Source organism: Spermophilus citellus (genome assembly GCF_964194105.1).
Source record: "Spermophilus citellus genome assembly, chromosome: X".
In the NCBI taxonomy this organism is placed as follows: Eukaryota; Metazoa; Chordata; class Mammalia; order Rodentia; family Sciuridae; genus Spermophilus; species Spermophilus citellus.
This window is the reverse complement of record NC_138190.1, coordinates 128850495-128869672: the sequence shown is the minus strand read 5'-3', so window position 1 is coordinate 128869672 and position 19178 is coordinate 128850495. Positions and strand designations below refer to the sequence as shown.

The following is a 19178-nucleotide window of genomic DNA, read 5'->3' as shown; positions in this document are numbered from 1 at the left end:
TTTTCTTTTATTTGTGTTTCATATATTCCTGATGATGTGAAAAATCCATGCATATTTTCCCTTGGTCTTTTCAATCAAGTGTTTCCATTTTGGTGATGCCACAGGGTTGGACTTGGTTCACCTTTTGGTTTATTGCTTTTTGTTTTTTGCTTCTATTGCCATTCTTCTTTGTGAAAGGAAATGGAATTAGCATGAGTGAGTAGTAGATCCATTATTCCCAGGCCACAGGCCTCCAGAGAGCTGGCTCTCAGTGCTGCCCTGCCCTTTGCAGCCCAGTGATTCAGGCTGTCCCCATTATTTGAGAGGAGCTATTGGGGAACAAAGTGGGCAAGCCATCCATGAGCTATTCCCTTACAGTTTGGGAAGCTGGAAGAATATGCTATCCAAGTAAAGCGGATTTTTTTTTATTATTTTAACTCTTCTCTTGCCAATCTCTTGCTAGCGACTGGTTTTACTGTTCCTTTAACAGGTGGAGGATTTTTCAGATTCTAGACGCAGCAAGGTAAGTAACAATGCATTTTTAGTTTCACTGAGCTCAAGAAAGATAGAATAATTGATTCTGCTATTGTCTGTCAGTTTAATTTTTTTTATTTTTTTTTTTTGTTTGAAAAGATTCTTGCCAGGTTTCTTTTTGCATTTAAAACAGCAGTTTCAGGTCTGAAGGCTTACCTAGTTCAGAAGTAAAATGAATGTCCAGGACCACCACCCAAGACTGTTGGGCAGTAGGTCATTAGTTTCTTTCTGTCTTTTTGCTGAAATTGGCTAAGTAGCATGTATAGTTACAAAGACCCACACCATTGGCAAACTGGTCTCTATATGACTTCAGGCATGCCTACCTGTCCATAAGCTGGATGGTGGTTTAGAGAACAACTAAATCAGCATTTCCTTGAAAGGAAATCAATTATGTGAAAATATCAGTTCTTTTAAAGTATGCAAATATGTAGACTTGCAAGGCAGAGGAATCCCATAGGCCAGGGGTCTTTATGACATGAACCCTGCAGGAGAACAAATCTAATCAGGCACAAGAAAGTTCCTCTCTGTGGGAGAGAGGAGGCACTGAGAATGCTCCAGGAAAGTGCCCACTGGTGCCATGGGCTATAGCATCATATTGCCACTGGAGCTGAAGAGGCAAATGAGAATTAGAAGTCATTTTGTAACAGCATGCCCTAGTTGCTTGGCATGTTGTCTTCTAAAGTTACAATGCTCCCCAAAATTGTATTTGGCCTGCTGTAGGCTTATTGGCCCCAGAAATATTTACCAGTGCCTCTGTTTTCTCTTCCTATACACCTGCATACCACCCTGTGCTTCCTGGCCAAATAGATTAGGGAAAGCAAAGGCTATCAATTTGGCATTCCTCCATCAGGGCAGACTCCCATGAAAATAGATTAGATGGGCCAATTTTAAGATGCCCAGTTTAGCTTTCAGCAGCTGGGCTTGCATATTCCTTCCATTTCCATATTCCTTGGGGAATTTACTTGACAACTGAGAATAATAAATTCAGTAATTTTACAATCATATTATAAGTCATTGACATGAAAGGTATAGATTTGCATAGGAACTTAATCAAATGAGTATGGGATGGCATTTAAAGATCATAGATTAGATATGTCTTGGTGGTAAGACAGGTTCTGCTACTGTCTAATTGGGTGACTTTGATCAAGTGTTGTTACCACTCCGAGCCTTTATTTTCTCATGTCTGAAATAAAATAAAGTAGATGACCATTAAGAGAATGGTCAATAAGGCAGGAACTGTTCTCTCTATAATAGTTTTTATAGGGAAAGTGTTCAGAATTTTATTTTCTTTTTGCTGATCAGTTGGACCAGAAGTTACATCAGAGCAACTTCTACCTGGTCTTAGTTAAAGTGAAAGAAAAGAGAAATACAGATGGTGAGGTGGAAAAGAAATACTTTGGTAAATATCAGTGGGGCCATTTTTGAATTCTGGTGGCCTAAATGATATATGAAAACTATTTGCAAGGCTAGCATATTTTTAAACCACTAGTAAAATAATAAAGCAACAATTCATTTGGTAGTCCCCATTGTATGAGCAGTTTCATAAATGTATAAGATTATGATTATCTCTGCCTCATAATTAACAATTTGCATAAGTACTTGCTATTATTTAGTTGCCTGAATGGATTTTTGTAATCCAGAGGAAGAAGGGAACAATCAGTGGAAGCCATCCCAAATGCCTAGTATTATTGTTACATGCATGCACAATTAACAGTGATACTAATTGCTTCAGACCAGAACCTCATTTGTTTTTCTATAGACAGCAAAAACAAATTGCCAGAGTTTTTTGTTACTCTCTCTCTCTCTCTCTTTCCCTCTTTATCTCTCTCTGAGAGCCAACTGTATCTTACAAAGTCTGCAGTTGGATATGAGCAAATTATTTGGTGAGATTTTTCAGTGTATCATTTTGTGATGGATTTTTTAAGCTTTTGTTTGCTAGCAATCAATGCCTTGAACAGACAAAATTTGCTTTTTTAATATCTTAATGATAGGCCTCTATAAATTTTATGAATATAAAGATGTTCACATACCAGCCAGTTTTGCTGCTGAATTTACATTCTATTTCATATTCCATATTTTTAAACTTATTGGCATCAGACCTGCATACATGATTCATAGAAAGTCAAGGCTAGAAGGGGCCATTAAGATCACACCTGCCAAATTCTCTCATTTTTCAGATGAGTCTGATTGTCAGTAATTTGAATCTCGGTAATATCCACCAAATCAATGATGCCACACATTCTTTTTAAACTTTCAAACCATTGGGAACAATTGTTGTAAGTCTATTTGAGTTATAACTGGTTGTTTTGAAATCCTATAGCTTCAACTTATTTTTTAACGAGCCAAATCAGAGTTTGTAAAATATGCCCTCATAAGGTTTACCTAAATCTAACCAGGATGTTGATGGTGTGTGTGTGGAAGGAGATATTCTATGTAACATGCCTGGCAATAGGAGATATTCAACCAATATCAACTCATTTCCCCTCATACACAGATTACCTTAACTATCATAAACATTCAGTGACTGACAACATGGGCTTTCCGAATCAAACAAATCTCAGGTCCAATCCTTGCGCTGTCTCTAGCTGTGAGACCTTGAGTCATTTATTTAACCTCTGTTGGCTTCAGTTAGTTCTCTCACATGTAAAATGTAACTATTTTATAGAATTATTATGAGGATTATAATGAAACCATGCATTTTAAGTGCTTAACACTGTTCCTGGCTCACAGTAAAAAGTCAATAAATAGTAGTGGTTATTACCTTCATTATCTAGCACACCCAGTACTAATATTTTATTTAATGGCGATTTGAGGTACCAGCATGTATACCTGTACACATTCATCTATGGTCACACAAAGTCCACAAAGAATGGCATTGATAAGACTGCTTTCCCAAAGGTTATCTGTTGAGGACCATTTTATAAAATCTCATGTCTGCTTCTCTGAATTCAGTTTTCTGGGCCTCTTTGGAGATTCAGGGGCTTTGGTACATCTTCTCTTGCTTGAAAGTGTTTGTAATTTATCTTGGTGTTTTCTCAGCACTCCTTATATTTCTTTTGTTTGGATCTCTTTCTCTCCCCACCCCACCCCCATCACCCCAACAGCTTCTCCCTACCCTTTGCCCCCTTAAATGGAGCAATTCCCAAGGTCCTGTCTGTCATTGATCTGCTTCTTTTCTCTTGCTATGTTGTCTCCCTGCGTAATTTCATCTCCTCACAGAGCTTCACCTTTAACCTCTACACTAATGATTCCCAAATTGACCTCCAAGATCCTTAATTCATTCCGGAGCTCCAGGCTAACTCCAATTTCCAGTTGCCTGCTGAGAATCTCCAGGGCAGGATATCCTAGGAGGCTGAGAGTGTAGTCTGGCTTTTGTCATCCCCTCAGGAATGCAGATGGAGGAATCTAGCTTCAGATGTATTAAGAATTGAAAACAAGGAATGAATCTGGGACATTAGCTTGAGCAGAAGTAAAAGCAGTCATAGTTAGCAAAGTCATTCAAAATGGGCTTTTTTTGGGAAAGCATGACAGGTAATCTGAATTTCTGTTATTATGAACTGGAGATTGAAATGGCAGTTGGAACTTTAAAAGGTGTATGTATTTTCTAAGGAGAAGGGAACAGCTTTCCTGGTGAACACTGAATTCAATTTTTAGATGTGGGAAGATTGGCATGTTTGAAGGGAATGTTAATTATAATCATCTTTCTTGGGACACCTATGGTTAATGTTGTTTCGGTGTTTTGTTATAAAAATGCATATGCCAGAGAGAAGGATGATATATTCAGGCTGAAGGATAAATGTGGGAATTTTGAGAGCGCATGTGTGCACAGACATATATTTACATACTGGGTCACATACACCTAAAATTTGGAATGTGTGCAAAGCATTCTTTCAGGGAGTAGGTAGTTTTTTTTTTTCTTTCATTCATTCTGCAAATGTTTATTGAATAGCCAGGCTCTCTGTGGAGATTGAGACTGTGATGATAGAACATATAAGGTCTCTGTCCTTAAACATCTGATTCATTTTTCTTTAGTTATATACAGGTACACTGAGAGCTGAATCTTGTCGAGAAATATCTGCAACATGTGACAAGTTGTTCAATGACTATAACTTTGCTGACAATCTTAATGACCAAAGAGGAACTTAAGGGAAATAAGGCAGTGCTAAAGTGGGAAAGAATGTGCATAAATTTGAATTAGAAATTGATTTCTTTATTTAAATTTAGAAAATACTGAATTGCTTTGGGGTTTTACATTTCAAGTTGGTCTGTCAGTGTTTCAGGCTGGAGTGAGAATGATTATGTCTAACCCTAAAACTTAATTAGAGCAAAGGGATAGACAAATCTTGGTTAATGTGTGGACTGCTGTTAGAAGTTGTTGTAAACAAGCTATTCCTATGGAAACTAGAAACTCAGGGCTAATATCTTTAGCAGAGAACAGTATCCTATTTGCAGAAGGGTGGTCCCATTTTTTTGCCTTCCTAAAATTTAGTCACTTGCAGTTGAGTTTACTACTCTATGGGATATTTGAAGGCCATCTTACCCTCCACGTGGGAATTGTCTACTTAGGGTGAGTTCCATGCCTTCCACTATTGTACCCTATCTGTTTATTTAGAAATGTGCATGGATGTCAGTTTGTGAGACTTAATTCCAAGTGTTCTCGGTTCCAGCTGTCAATTTAATAGTCCCCTTCATGGTCACTGGCATAATTCCAAGGATCACTCATTGCACTATTAAACCCATATGTCCTTCCATGGCTGTGTAGATGGTACCACCCTGTTCCACTATGTTAGCACCTTATTCATATCTTGCATGCCACAAAAACTCTCATAATAATGATACATGTATTGATCAGTACTTTTATTTCCTTTATCTTAAGTGAGTTAAAGATTGATGAGCTAGAGACAACCTCTTGTTTTTGCTGGAAATAAGAATAATAGAACATACCCTTGAATTTTGAGTCTTGAATACATTTATTCTCACAGTTTTCATCAACCCTAGTTTAACTCCTTTTATGTTTTGCAGACTTATTTTTTCTCTATGTATATATTGAGCACTTACTCTGTTCCAGGAACTCTGTTCCAGGAACAAGGGACAAGACAGACAAGATCCCCATTTCTGTGTTTCTGAAGGAGTGTGCAGAAGCGGGTTAGTGGAGGGAAATTGAAAATCAAAAAGTAGACAAGTAAATGAACAAGATAATCCCAGACAGTGTTATGTGCCATGAAGGAAACAAGACAAAGTGGAAAGGAAATTGTGATATGGATGGGGAGTTACCAAGGAGGATTTTACTCTTTGCTTTTGTTAGTTATGACAAGACATTGGTTACAATTTGGGCCCTTTAGTTTCCTGTTTCATGCTTCCCTGAATTCAGTATGAATCCTAATTTTTCTGCTCTTGGCCCCTCTTTCATTAGGGCTATCTCTCCTTAGCTAGTCCCAGAGCATTACGGAACATATACCCTTGTCAAACTTCTATTCTACATTTTTCTTACTTTATCAGCATTGCAATCAGGCAGGTTGCTCTCTTCCCTATTTTAGAATATAAATGGGCCTGCTAATCCCTTTGAGATATTTCACTTGATTACTCAGATCATTTTTGTTAGTAAGGTAAACTACCTGTTGAAAGAAAAATACAAGCATTAAAGATTAATAAATGCTTGGTTTTGCCTGATTCTGTAGAGAGGAAAGCCCTGGATTGGGAGCTGGAAAACCTGAGTCACAGTCTTAACTGCTACAAATGAGTGATATGACCTAAGACACACTGCTTCCTTTCTCTCAGCCTGTTTCTTCATTGAGGAAACCCATGTTCAAAGTAGGTGATCCCTGAAGTTCTTTTGAGCACTGAAGTGGTGCATGCAATTAGTTGTTTTCAGAGATATGAGCCAAAAATCTCTTCCCAACATTTTGTTTAATTTTGTAAAGTGGATATGTAGGAACATTTTCCAGTGTATCAGAACTGCTTAGATTAAACATACATTTTTGTGTTCCAGCAAAAGCCAGCTATACAATTCTTGTAAATGTCACAAGAAGTTAAAACACTGCTTCTTGTTTTAACCTCTGCCAAGGAGGGCAACAATTCAGCACCACAAGTGCAACTATCAACTTCTTAAATGAGAGCTTCTGAAAATTCATTGTCTTTCCTGCTTGCCCACAGGGAATCAGCAAAGAGAATTGACTGCCATTAAAATGAAGGAAGGCATTCGAAGTTGGTTTCAAAATGTTGTGATACAAGTGTGGCATGCTAGAGACCTAGGTGCCAGGACAAGCATGTTCATTCTTAGAAGGCACCTCATCTTGCTACCATCTTCCTCAGCACCTAATCAAGGCTCAGTTAGGAACTGAGATCAGAGTTAAAAAGCTTTCCTTCCCTCACTTCCCCCACACCTTCCCACATCTATTCTGCTCAGCCCTGTAAGGAGAAGATGGAGAAGCAGAAAGATGGGGTTTGAAGAAGGTAGAAGAGAAAGGAAGTTGTCAATATTCAAAATACCCTCACATCCCTCTTCTTTAAAAATTCTATGTTGTAATAAAAAAAATTAAAAATGTACATAAAGTGCTGTAAAAAAGAGTATAGATTCTGGAAACTGATGACCTGGGTCAAATGGTGGCTTAATCAAAGAGTTTTTCTCCCCTTATGTCACCTTTATGAAAATTGGTGATGATGGTAACAGAAGGCACCTCACTGGATTGTTATCAGAATTGAATTATTTGGTTTAGTAAATCAATTACCATAATGTGTGCTCTACAGAAAGCACTCAGTGAACATTAGGTACTATTATGTTCTAGCAGTTGAACAATAGATTTTTGTTTTGTAAAAAAAAATTCTATGTTGTCACTGTTCCATTTAGTCAGATACTTGGCTGTATTCTAAACACAACAAATCAGCTCTATAACTAGATTTTGGAAAGGAAATCTTTTAAAAACTAGAGAAAAGCCAGGCATTGGTGATGCACGCCTGTAATCCCAGGGACTCAGGAAGGAGGCTGAGGCAGGAGGATGGCGAGTCAAAGCCAGCCTCGGCAATGGTGAGGCTCTAAGCAATTCAGTGAGACCCTCTCTCTAAATAAAATACAAAATAGGGCTGGGGATGTGGCTCAGTGGTCGAGTGCTCCTGAGTTCAATCCCCAGTATAAAAAAAAAAAAACAACAAAATAAATAAAACAGAGAAAAGCTAAGCATGCTTCTTTGGCAAAGGAGTCTGTAGAAAGAGGAGCCAGGATGGTTTGGAAACACCAAGAAGAAACACCAAGAAACCAACTCTGATTCACAGTCACAGAGATTCTTGATATAGAAGAAGAGTGGCATTTAAGGAAAGAGATGAGGAAACAGCATAGGGACTTCTTGTTGGACTCTAGACTCTGATTTAAAGGCTGATATGTTCTGCAGGTGAGGAAATAGATATATCCCCAAACAATGACTTACCTAAGCACATGCAGCTAATTAGTGGTAGGTGAAGGACAAGAACCTAGGTCAACTTCATCTGGTCCAGGAATTTGATTTGTAAATAACTATACTAAGTAATGTTTTTCTCTTGCTTGCTTGTTCTTACTATTTAATTATTGGTGCTGCATTTATTGCCTACACTTGTAACTCATGATGTTCAAAGAACTTTATCAACTGAAGTGGGAAAAATCCCTTAGGAATAAAGATCAGTCTGTTCTGGAGGGTTTGGGACAGCTGATAAATAGTAGAGGGTCACATAGAGGAGAGAGTGACTAATTATTGCCTAAATATTGTTAAATATTGCCTAAAACTCAGTTGAAATAAACGAAGAAGGGGAGAAGGGGAGGATTATACTGGGCATTCACAGTTAAAGGTGCACATCCCTTTAGATATTCATTCTTTTTGTTTCTGGTCCTGAGAATCAAACCCAGGAGGGCCTCATGCATGCAAGACAGATGCAATATTCATTCTTAATGGCACTGTGGTTTTTTTCTCCATCAGAAGATTTAAATATCTTTTGTTTTAGGTTTCATAGTACTTTGACTCTTTCTCTAGGTATATTTGTAGCCCTTGCCTTATCTTTTTATTTCAGTATTCTAGATCTTCTTTTGTTTGTAATGTTTTTCTATGAGTTTGGTCTCACTGTCTTGTCCAGGACTCTGATAGGACAACTATATATCATAGGAGATCTTATGTGTATGTAAAATGGAGAACACTGTTTCACAAGTTAGAAATTACTAGATTATTTCTGTTCCCCTTCTGGGTTGAAATATTTCCTCTTTGGCAAATGGCTCTTCTCCATAATCTTAAAATTGCACCTAGGAAGAAAAATGTTTATCATTGTGTCATCCTCAGTCTTCCTGTCCCTTCACTTTCATTGGCTTAACTGTCCAGAGGGCTCCATTGGTTTTCTAGACAGCTCAACCTTGCCTCATTGGCCAGGCACTGAGATTAAGATTATAAGAGGGCTTCTTCAAGGCCTCATGTGGTTTGAAAACCTTTTTCACTTTCCTAATTTGGGTAGTGGGCATGCTAGAAACCATCTGTAAATGGCATTTGGCAGCACATCGGTCTTTCTTCTTGTGGCTTTTACAATTGCTAACCTGATGTCTGCTTGCCACAGGGCACAGTTTACCTTCTCTTCTCTAGGAGCTCTTGTTCATTTTTCAGGAGACCTGAAAGGATACTGCTCATGTACAACCATGGAATGTCAGAGTCCTATTAATCTGGCATAAATGAGTCCTTAAATGACCTTTACCGATTGTTTCTATATTAAAATGTAAATGTGTTTGAGACAATGTGAGGTGCCTGTGCATAGTCTTTCTCCCATCTTTTCATATGAATTGATTTGACAATGTCATAGAAGATGCATGAAGCAAAATAAAGAGTTTCTTAAGCCCATTACAGCTTATTGGCATGGAAAGGAATAAAAGCTACAGGGAAGAAATGAACATTGTGCATTACTTTATGCAGGAGCCACTTTTTTTTTTTTTGATTCATGAACACCTTTTAGACAATAGTCTACCTTCTGAATCTCTACAGGGAAAAGTGGCCACTGTGATATTCTTTTGCTTAAATAACCTTTTCTAACTAATTAATGGGATTTAGCTTCTGGTTACATAGGAAAGAAAGAGTTTTTCTGAAATTTGAAAGGGGTGAAATAAACTGAGAATCTCAATAAACTCACTATAATTATAAATGCTAGCATCTTGTAAGAGAAAATGAAATAGGATAGGAGCTTAGTATTCTCTGAAAACACATAATATCGTATAATTGAAGAACCATGTGATTTAATAATCACTGATCATAAAATCTGAATGAAGCCATCTACTAGGAGAGTTCAATAAGCCTTATTTATTCTTCCCTCTGTGAGCAAAGTCAGTGTCTTCTTTACACTGCTTGTGAAATAGTTATAAATAAAATAATACTGTTGAGGTTGATTTTAAATTCACACTAGATGAGCTACAGTTTACTGTGAGTTCCTGAGCATTGCATTTCCTATCTGAGTGCTAAACTGGGTAATAGTCCTGCATCTCAGCCTTCTGTCCTACAACAACCATAAGGTCAAGATCGCTGGTTTCCTCTTCTCCTGCAGGAGATGTTTCCTGTTGGGGCAATGGGTACTTTACTTCACTACCTTTCATAGCCAACAATCAGGTAGATTGGAATTGAGTCATTTTGAGACCAAGGGGCAACAGATGAGGGCTTCAATTGATTTGAAGAAACCAGGAAGAGACCTGCAACTTATTGCTTATCCAGTAATATAATTGAAGATTTACAGTTGATTGATTAATTCGTTCAGTCATTACAGATATATTTATTGAGCAACTATCATAATCTAACACTATTCTTAGTACTAGGGACATTGCAGTTGAATGAAACAAGTTCTTCTTTAAGGGAACTTAACATTCTAGTGACAGATACAAATAACCCAAAGTAAATAAAACATTTCCAGATTGTGACAAGTGTTATGGAAGAAATAAGCAAAGTTCTTGATAAATAATGTCTAGTCTTTGGAATAACCTCAGTGGGAGCAAACTTTATCCTTTGTAGATGGGTTTTATTTTTAGAGACATCAAAAACAATATGGCGGCGTCAGGTCTTATAAATACAGTGGAAGATCAAATTGATTGGTAAAGGTTTGGGAACCAAATAAGAGTTATATGTAATTACTGAATTATTTTTTAGTGTCTCTAAAAATAAACAGTATGCTAACTCGTGGTAAAGAACTTTAAGGGGCTGGGGATATGGCTCAAGTAGTAGCACACTCACCTCGCATGCGTGAGGCACTGGGTTCGATCCTCAGCACCTCATAAAAATAAAATAAAGATATTGTGTCCACCTAAAGCTAAAAAACTAAATATTACATATAGAAAAATTCCTTTAACTGTTATGTTGGTATATAAAACTGTTATGTTGGTATATAAAATAAACAAACAAACAAATAAATAAATAAATGGAAGAGTAGAGAAAGGAATTGGGGTGGGGAGAAGGAGAGGGAAGAGGGTAGTCTAGGGGATTGTGCATTGCTTTATGCAGGAGAAATAGAGAAAACTATGTTAATGAATTTATGAATATGCCAGAATGAGTCTCACTATCATGTATAACTAGAGTGCACTAAAAATTTTTTAAATAAACATTTAGAGATATCTGAAACCATGCGGTACAGCTGTAACACATGACATTTGATCATAATAGCTTATAATTTAGTTATTTTAATTTATTAGCCCAAGAAGCAAAATTTCATTCATTCTGCTTTGTATCAAACAAATCCATAGAATACTAATATGCCACTTTGATGAGGTATGGTAGTTTATTTTAATTAAAAAAATAGTTGTAGACGGATACAATACCTTTATTTTATTTTTATGTGCTGCTGAGGATAGAACCCAGTGCCTCACACATGCTAGGCAAGTGCTCTACCACTGAGCCACATCCTCAGCCCTGATATGATAGGTTTGAGTGTAGGAAAAGCAAGGATGTTATAAGTAAGGATATTAAGATGGAGGTAAATGATAGGAGAACTGAAACCCTTTTTATGCTCTTTCTTGGGCTAACTTAGTTTCTACCACTTTCTTTCAGTGATTCCATTTGCCCTAGAAATACCACCACCACCACCACCACCACCCATGCTAATAAACAAGATTTTGTAAAATGAGAAGAAGCCATGGTAGGGGGTTTAATTAAATGTTTGGTATGATTGCAGCTCCTGGCTTTGAGACGCATGGATCTTATCAGTAGGTATTTACTTGATCAACTACTCTGCCAGACACTATGCCAGGCACTGGGAGTACAGAGGTAAATCAGAGAAAGGTCCTGCCTTTGTGGAAATTAGAGTTGAACTGGGGAGACAGAACTAAATATTGTGGTGGAATATAGTAGATGTTAATATAAAGGTACACACTTGGTGCCTCAAAGGATCTGCACTAGGTTAAGGTTGTTGGGTCGGCAGCTACTGAGAGAACTATTCTATGATAGCCCAAGGTAGAATAGGTATGCTCATTTTCTTTATGTCACATATAAATCTCTTTGCAGTCTTGGCATGGTTCATATGCATACACATGTGAATTTTTAAAGGTGGGTAGGATGGTGATATCTAGCTTCAAAATATGTAGCTTTTATTTATGGTTTCTTTGTGAAGGTAGAACCAGACTAATTCAGAATAATTCTCATCCAACCTATTGTGAATTCCTATTAATTTAATCCCTATTAAATTCCTTTTCTTCTCTTTTTAAAATTTCTTTCTTCAATACCAACTCCATTTCTAAGCAGCAACTGCAGCTGAGCCAAAAACACAGATTCACTGCCTGTAAATCACAAGACACAAATAGGTACTGAACAGGGGATTAAGGTAGCCCTGTCTTCTGGGAGATTATAATCTAAAACAGAAAACAAACTGGAAACAATATCCATCACACTTGATGTGATCACTTCTCTACTTATATAAATCCCAAGAAAACAGAAAGTAGTGAGTCATCTTCTACAGGATTGGTAAAATCTCATAGAGAGTATTCTCTCTCCTTTTGGGACTTTTGAGGCTGAAGGGAATTTTATATTATTATATGTGATAGGTTACAGTGTTGTTTTCAAAATGGGGATGAGAAAGTAGAAATATTTTCTTCCTTCTTTTTTCTCACTATCAACAAATTATATTGGAAGGTATGGATCAAATTAAAATTGGATTCTTGATTTGCCATGGGGAAATATGTTGAGGATCTCAAATACTTTTAAGATCAGGGTCAACTTGAAAGTAGAAGTATCATAAAAATTAAATTAAGGAACTATCCATGAGATTTCTTAATAATCCCACAGGTGAAAGCAACATCTATGTAGTAATAAAGGGGCTTAGTGTGACCTTTTTAAAAACATAATCAAAGTTTGGAGCTGAGGCAGTGCCATAAAATAATAGGGACTGCTAAGTATTTATGTTATAAGGATATGATCATTTGTGAGAATATGGTGGAACAAACAGGATATATGCAAACTAAGATTATTTCCCAATGGTCATTCTCTCTCTGTGTGTGTGTGTGTGTGTGTGTGTGTGTGTGTGTGTGTAGAGAGAGAGAGAGAGAGAGAGAGGGGACGCAGGGAGAAATAGATGAGACAGAAGGCAAAGTAGCAAGAGGCTGAGCCAGAAATGGACAGAGCCCAAGAACTGAAAATCAGCCAACCTACAATTACATCACAACTCTTTTTTAAAATTCACTGAGAGACCTTAGTCAGGTCATTTCTCTCTGAGCCTCGGTTTCTCCATCTGTAATTGAGGGAGTGTAATAGAAGATGCCTGTATATTCTATACTGATTCTGTAATCCTATTTGTGGTTGCTAGGTAAATGAAGAGGTGGGTAGGTAAGAGACATACACAAACAGGTATACAGATAGACAGGCCACATATATGGATTTGCTACTTAAATAAAAACAGCACAAGACCAAAGTTGTGCTGGGCTAGTGGACTGTGAATCATGGAGAGCACCAGCCACATCCACAAAATTGTCTCATCACTTTGCATAATGCCATGGTGAACTGAGAAATTGGCAGCTTTTCTTTGCCTGGCACTGACCCTACTTCCTGGGGGCCAGCATTGAGTCCTTCTGACTGGCTTGGCTTACTCTCCTTCCCTTCATAGGCTCAGAGGCATAGTTGTGTGAGGATCTGTAAATGACTTTATATGCTCAAAAAGAAGAAGAGCTCAGATGTCAGGCTTTGAACATATGACCATTACCCTGGTTCTCCTAGCAGAACCTTCTATTCACCCAGCTTTCTGTCTGGATGCCTATGTGTAAAGCTCTCTGGATAATTTTGAGCACGCTGTGTTCCCCAGGCTTTTCACAGTTTAGCACTTTTAAACTTGTGTGAGTCTCGTTTGCAGTGTCACGGAACTGATGGGAATAATTAGTACTTGTCAAACTTCCAGCTAGTGAATGGCTTTCAGAAGATGCTAACGATGTAGTCAGTAGGCAAACTGAGGGAGACGAAAAGATGAAGCTTTAGACAGGTTTTAGTACCTGGTTTATTTTACCTTAATTGGTTTTGCAAGGAATTAAATACTGGGGTTTTTTTTTTTTTTTTTGCTTTTATTGCTTACATTTACCATCCCTGCCTGGAATAAAACCCCAAGAGTTTAGCCTGAAGGCACAGGGGCTGATGACAGTAGGCTCCCCTTCCCAAGAATTTGATTAAATATTGGTCTCCCAGAAAACTTCTGTGGCATCCAAGATGCCATTTTGAATCTATCCAGATTTTCACATTCTGTACACATTAGAAGGGTATCTGAAAAGCAGTGCCATCAAAAATGTGTTTCCTCAGTGAAAGATAGGTCATTAGAATAACCGAATTTCTATTGTGTACAGCACTATAGTACTTTTCTAAGTGGCTTTTTTGCCTTCACTGGAACCCCCAATTTTCAAGCCAAGTTATCCCTGAGAACAAAGGCCAGTGTGAGCATAACATGAGAAGGGGAGGAGAAGGGTAGGCCAGGTTGCCTGCAGCCAAGCTTGCTATTATGCCAAGTGATTAGTAGTGCTGGTTGAGTCATATGAAGCCTGCTTCGAGATGATGCTGAAAGGCATCCAAGAAGCTTGGCTTCCATATGTATCTCCAATCTACCTCTCTCCTGTACCCCACACTCCTACAACAACATCCCACTCCTCAGGTCCATTGGCAACTTACATTGGTATCTCAAACATCACCTGTCCCTGTATAAACTCCTGACTTTTCTCCAGAATTTGTTCTTCTCACACCCTTTTCCATGCAGCATATGACAACTCCAATCTTCTAGTCTCTCTGACAAGATTTCTCAGAGTTCCTTTCACATTTATTTTTCTCTCCCAGACCACATCTAATCCATTAGCACATCCTGTCTACTCTCCCTTCATAATATTTCTGAAATCTTAGTGCCTCTCACCACCATTAACTCTACCATCATTTTCTATATGGGTTTCTATGAAATCTTCCCAACTAGGGACCCTGGTCTATCATTGGCCTTCTATGATCTTTCATCAGCCAGTCACCACAATGATGATCCTTTAAAAATATCAGTTCACATCTTGTTATGCCATTGTTCCAAACCCTGAAGTGATTCCCCATCTCATTCAGAATGCAATGCTCCCAAGTCCTGCACAGTCTGGCTCCTATTCCCTTTCTGGTGTCATTTTTTATTACTCTGCCCTGTGCCTATGCCTCTTTAATCATATCAGTCTTCTTGCTCTACCTTAAATACATCAGGCCTGCTACTACTGCAGGGACTTTACATTTGTTCCTCTGTCTGCCTGGAAAGTGTTTTGCCTGAATATTTGCAATACTGAGTTCTTAAATTTATTCAGGTCTTTTTTCAAATGGCACAGGAATAAGATTACCAAGGAATTTTATTCAAAAGAAGTCACTGGACTTGACCATCAGGAGGTCATTGATAACCTTTAGAAGGCAGTTGCAGTCAAGTGGTAGAAGAGGAGCCAGATTGGTTTCCTAAGCATCTGTATCCCTCACGGGGATTGTGCTCCTTGAAATCAGTGCTAATGTCTCATGCATTCTTGTGTTTCCAGCATCCTTCACAGTGCCTGGCATCCAGCAGGCACTCAATCAGTGTTCTTAAAATGACGGCAGGAGTATTATTGATAACAATATTATTATTGATAACAATATTATTGATAACAATTGATAACATTAAAACATTAAATTGCCAAATGTTTGTGATCGTAGCATGTGTTTTCAGGGGGTATGTTTGAAAAATAAGACTTCATTGTAGACCCATTCCCTGAGTACTGACAAATGAAAAAGTGGTAAGTATATATTTTAGAGGTTTTCATTACACACATGTTGGAGGGGGAGTCTGAGACCATCCTCTATCTCTGAAAAGAAACTTCTGTCTCTTCTGGTGTGTTAACTAGCTCACTTCTCTTTCAAAAGTCCCCATTTAAATCCAAAAGCCATCCTTGTGATAAAACAAAATCTTAGAGACTTTAGGAAGAGATTGTTAACTGGCAATTCAGATAGTTAACACTCAGATGGTGGTGAAAAAACACACCTAATGGGACTACTAATAATTTTATTAGTGGCTTCTAACTTCATCTCCTTTGTCTCCCCTCTTTTGTTTAACAGTGTGCTGGAGTTCAAGACACCAATATGGGGATAGCACTTCTTCTCATATACTGCACCTTTTTTTAGCCTCTGCCCTCCAATATCTTTTCCTAGCCACCAGTTAGAGAAGATTGGCCTTCCCTGAATCTCTTCATTCTAGAGCCTGTTGACACCAGCAGTTAATCCTTCTCTCCTTTGCTGTCTGAGAATTGAATGAAGGTCTCTTCTGCAGCATGGGCCTATTAATAGCTAGAAAGCCTTAGCGCAACTCTGCACTCATTTCCATTGTTGCTTAAACCAGTTCTGTCTGCAAATGTCCAAGTTATAGACTGCAATACTCTATTTCCTGAAAGTGATCATGACTTGTAGCCTACATCACCTGATCATTTCCAAAAGGCTGTCCCAACTTCTCTGACATCTACTATGTTTATCATGTGGGACATCTACCAATATTTCTTTTGTTTGTGGGGTATGGTTCTGGGGATCAAACCCAGGACCTAATGCATGCTAGGCAAGTGCTCTACCACTGAGCTACATCCTCAATTTAACTATATAGGAAGAAAACCAGTACACACCTATGACCAAGAATAGGTACATATTCCTACAAAACGGGATTTTTCTGTGACCCCTGTGCTGCAAATCTAGTACATACTTTACTATTATGTCATCCAGATTCATTCAACAAACATTTACTGAGTGCCACTTGGAATGCACATAAAAGAGGTGAGGGAAATGCAGAAATGAAACATTGTCCACAAATCTTCAATAATCCCACAATTCACAGAAGATGGAAATAGAGATACAGGTATAGACAGAACTCATGTGTCAGTGAGAGATGGTCCACTCTGAACAAAATGGAAGTCAATTGGAAGGGACTGATGTTGCCTGGGGCTATGGAGCAGACTATTGCAACAGAAAAGGTTTCCAAAGAGAAGCAGGAGTTTGCCAGAAGATGGGGAAGGGCAGTTTAGTAAGGGGAAGCAGTACTGCAACAGCCCAGAGGCTAGGACAAGCATGGAAGATCTGGGAAGAGTGGTGGTGTGGCACTTAAAAGGATATGGAAGGCTAGGTTTCATCCTGGAGGGTCTTGGGAGCGATGCTGAGACATAGACCCAATTTGCTAGGCAGTAACCAATGGTCTAATGTGACTCCTTAGGGGGAGGGATGAAAAGTAGTTGTTTTTTCTAAAGATATTCCTTGCTCACTTGTGGAGCATAGAAGGAAGAGGGTGATGCTGTGATAGGTCATTACTATGGTACTCTCACTGTCATTGCACTGATTACACCGGGGAATCCACTGTTAATGGGAATGGGGTCACAGTGCAAGTACTAAGGGCCTTGTCAGCAGGGGCAGAAGAACTGCAATCCCATCACTTTTTCCAATGGCTGTTACACTGAATAGGGGATGAGAGCTCCTTGTTCCCAGGTGAAAGCCCTTAGTAGGAGACTATAATCATGCCTAAAATTACTTCATTATTGGAACCTGTGTTTGATCTGTGATTAGGAACTAGATGAAGAAATCAAGTAATCAACCATTGAAATTGTAACCACAAATTGTTCTATAAACAACCAGCTTCCTCTGCTTCCCCCATCCCAAGAAACAAACTTGAAAACAGATGCTTTCCTGTTGTTCTTTCCCCCCCATGGGTTTTAGCCAGTGCTTTTGAGCCTTGTACACGTCAGAGAGCAGTGCCTGCCAACTACAATGGCCCCTTTTTCCCTCACATCTGGATCATTCCCCTTGTACCTTGTCAGACTAAGACAAGACACCCAGGGAGTGTGGAACTGGTAAAAATATGAAACTTATTAAGATTCCTCTAGTGAAGGTGAAGAGGTTTACTTTGAACAGAACTGAGGAGAAAAATGCTTGGAGTTCAAATTGAAGAATAAGGAGAAACCCGTCAGAGATTGTTGCCTTTTGAATGATTTGTTGGAAGCAACTTTTGTCCTGAAGGGTTTTATTCTAGGCCAAATGCATTCAAATATTATAGCCCATATAGATATGTATTTCCTTAAAAAAAAAACCTTAGGGCTTATTGACTTTTTCTTGTCTGGGACTTCACTGTGCTTAACCTTCCAGACATGTAATAAATAGTTATAAATTATAAGTAAGTTCTTAATTTCACTTTGGGAACACTATGACAGTAACTGGGCAATAATGCCACATGAAGCAACTGACTGTGCAATCAACATGCAACCACAACTTGCCTAACTCCCATAGTGCCTAGGGACAACTGGACAGGAGCAGCTTGAGACACCCTCATTGATCATTTTTCTGATATTAAAAAATAGTACCTAAGTTTGAGGTCAGCCTCAGCAACTTAGAAAAACTGTAAGCAACTTAGCAAGACTCTGTCTCATAAAATTAAAATAAATTAATTAAACAGCACTGGGTTCCGTGTAGCTCAGTGGTAAAGTGTCTCTGGGTTCAATCCCCAGTACACACCTTCCCAAAACTAAACAGCACCTAGTAGTTGCTCAGCAAGTTTCTTTGTCCTCCTTTTGTTATCTTGTACAGCTCCAAACACTTAGAGATTATAACATGGAAGGATCCTTAAGCATTGGTCCAAACACTTCCATTTACAAAATAAGGACAAAGGCTTACAGAAGGGCTGGGGATGTGGCTCAAGCAGTAGCGCACTCGTCTGGCATGCGTATGGCCCGAGTTCGATCCTCAGCACCACATACAAACAGAGATGTTGTGCCCGCCGATAACTAAAAAATAAATATTTTTTTAAAAAGGCTTACAGAAGTTGGTGATTTCCCCTTTGTTTCCAGCTAGACATCAACAAGAGCAGAGCTATAATAAGGTTGGTAATCAGGTAGTTTGCTTTATTAGATAAAAGCAACCCTTCATCTGTTCCTTGGGAATAATTTCAATAGCCCAATAATAACACTAGGTCTTTCTCTCTCTAACACACACACATACACACAATCATGAGGATGCATCCTTGGCACTTGGCATAATGACATCGCCAACTATAGCTAACCCTTGCAAAGATGCCACTTTACAGTTTGCACAGTATTTTTCACCATTACATCTTGAATGTAAGTGCCCATATTGACAATGACTTTGTTTTACACTGGAATCCCTTAGCCAAAGGGGAATATGAATTCCTTTTGTGCAAAGAGGACTGAAAAAGGTTTA

At 38.4% G+C, this 19178-nt stretch overlaps 1 protein-coding gene across 2 annotated transcripts in view; it reads left to right on the top strand.

The window, feature by feature from the left end:
• HS6ST2 (heparan sulfate 6-O-sulfotransferase 2) overlaps positions 1–19178 on the top strand; it is a 298893-nt gene that overhangs the window by 217122 nt on the left and 62593 nt on the right. The window contains exon 3 of one of the 2 annotated variants that reach the window (XM_081277287.1): positions 470–502. The exons of the other annotated variant lie outside the window; for it this stretch is intronic. Coding sequence (XP_081133413.1) covers positions 470–502 — 33 coding nt within the window. The remainder of the gene's footprint in view (positions 1–469; positions 503–19178) is intronic. 2 annotated transcript variants of the gene reach the window in all.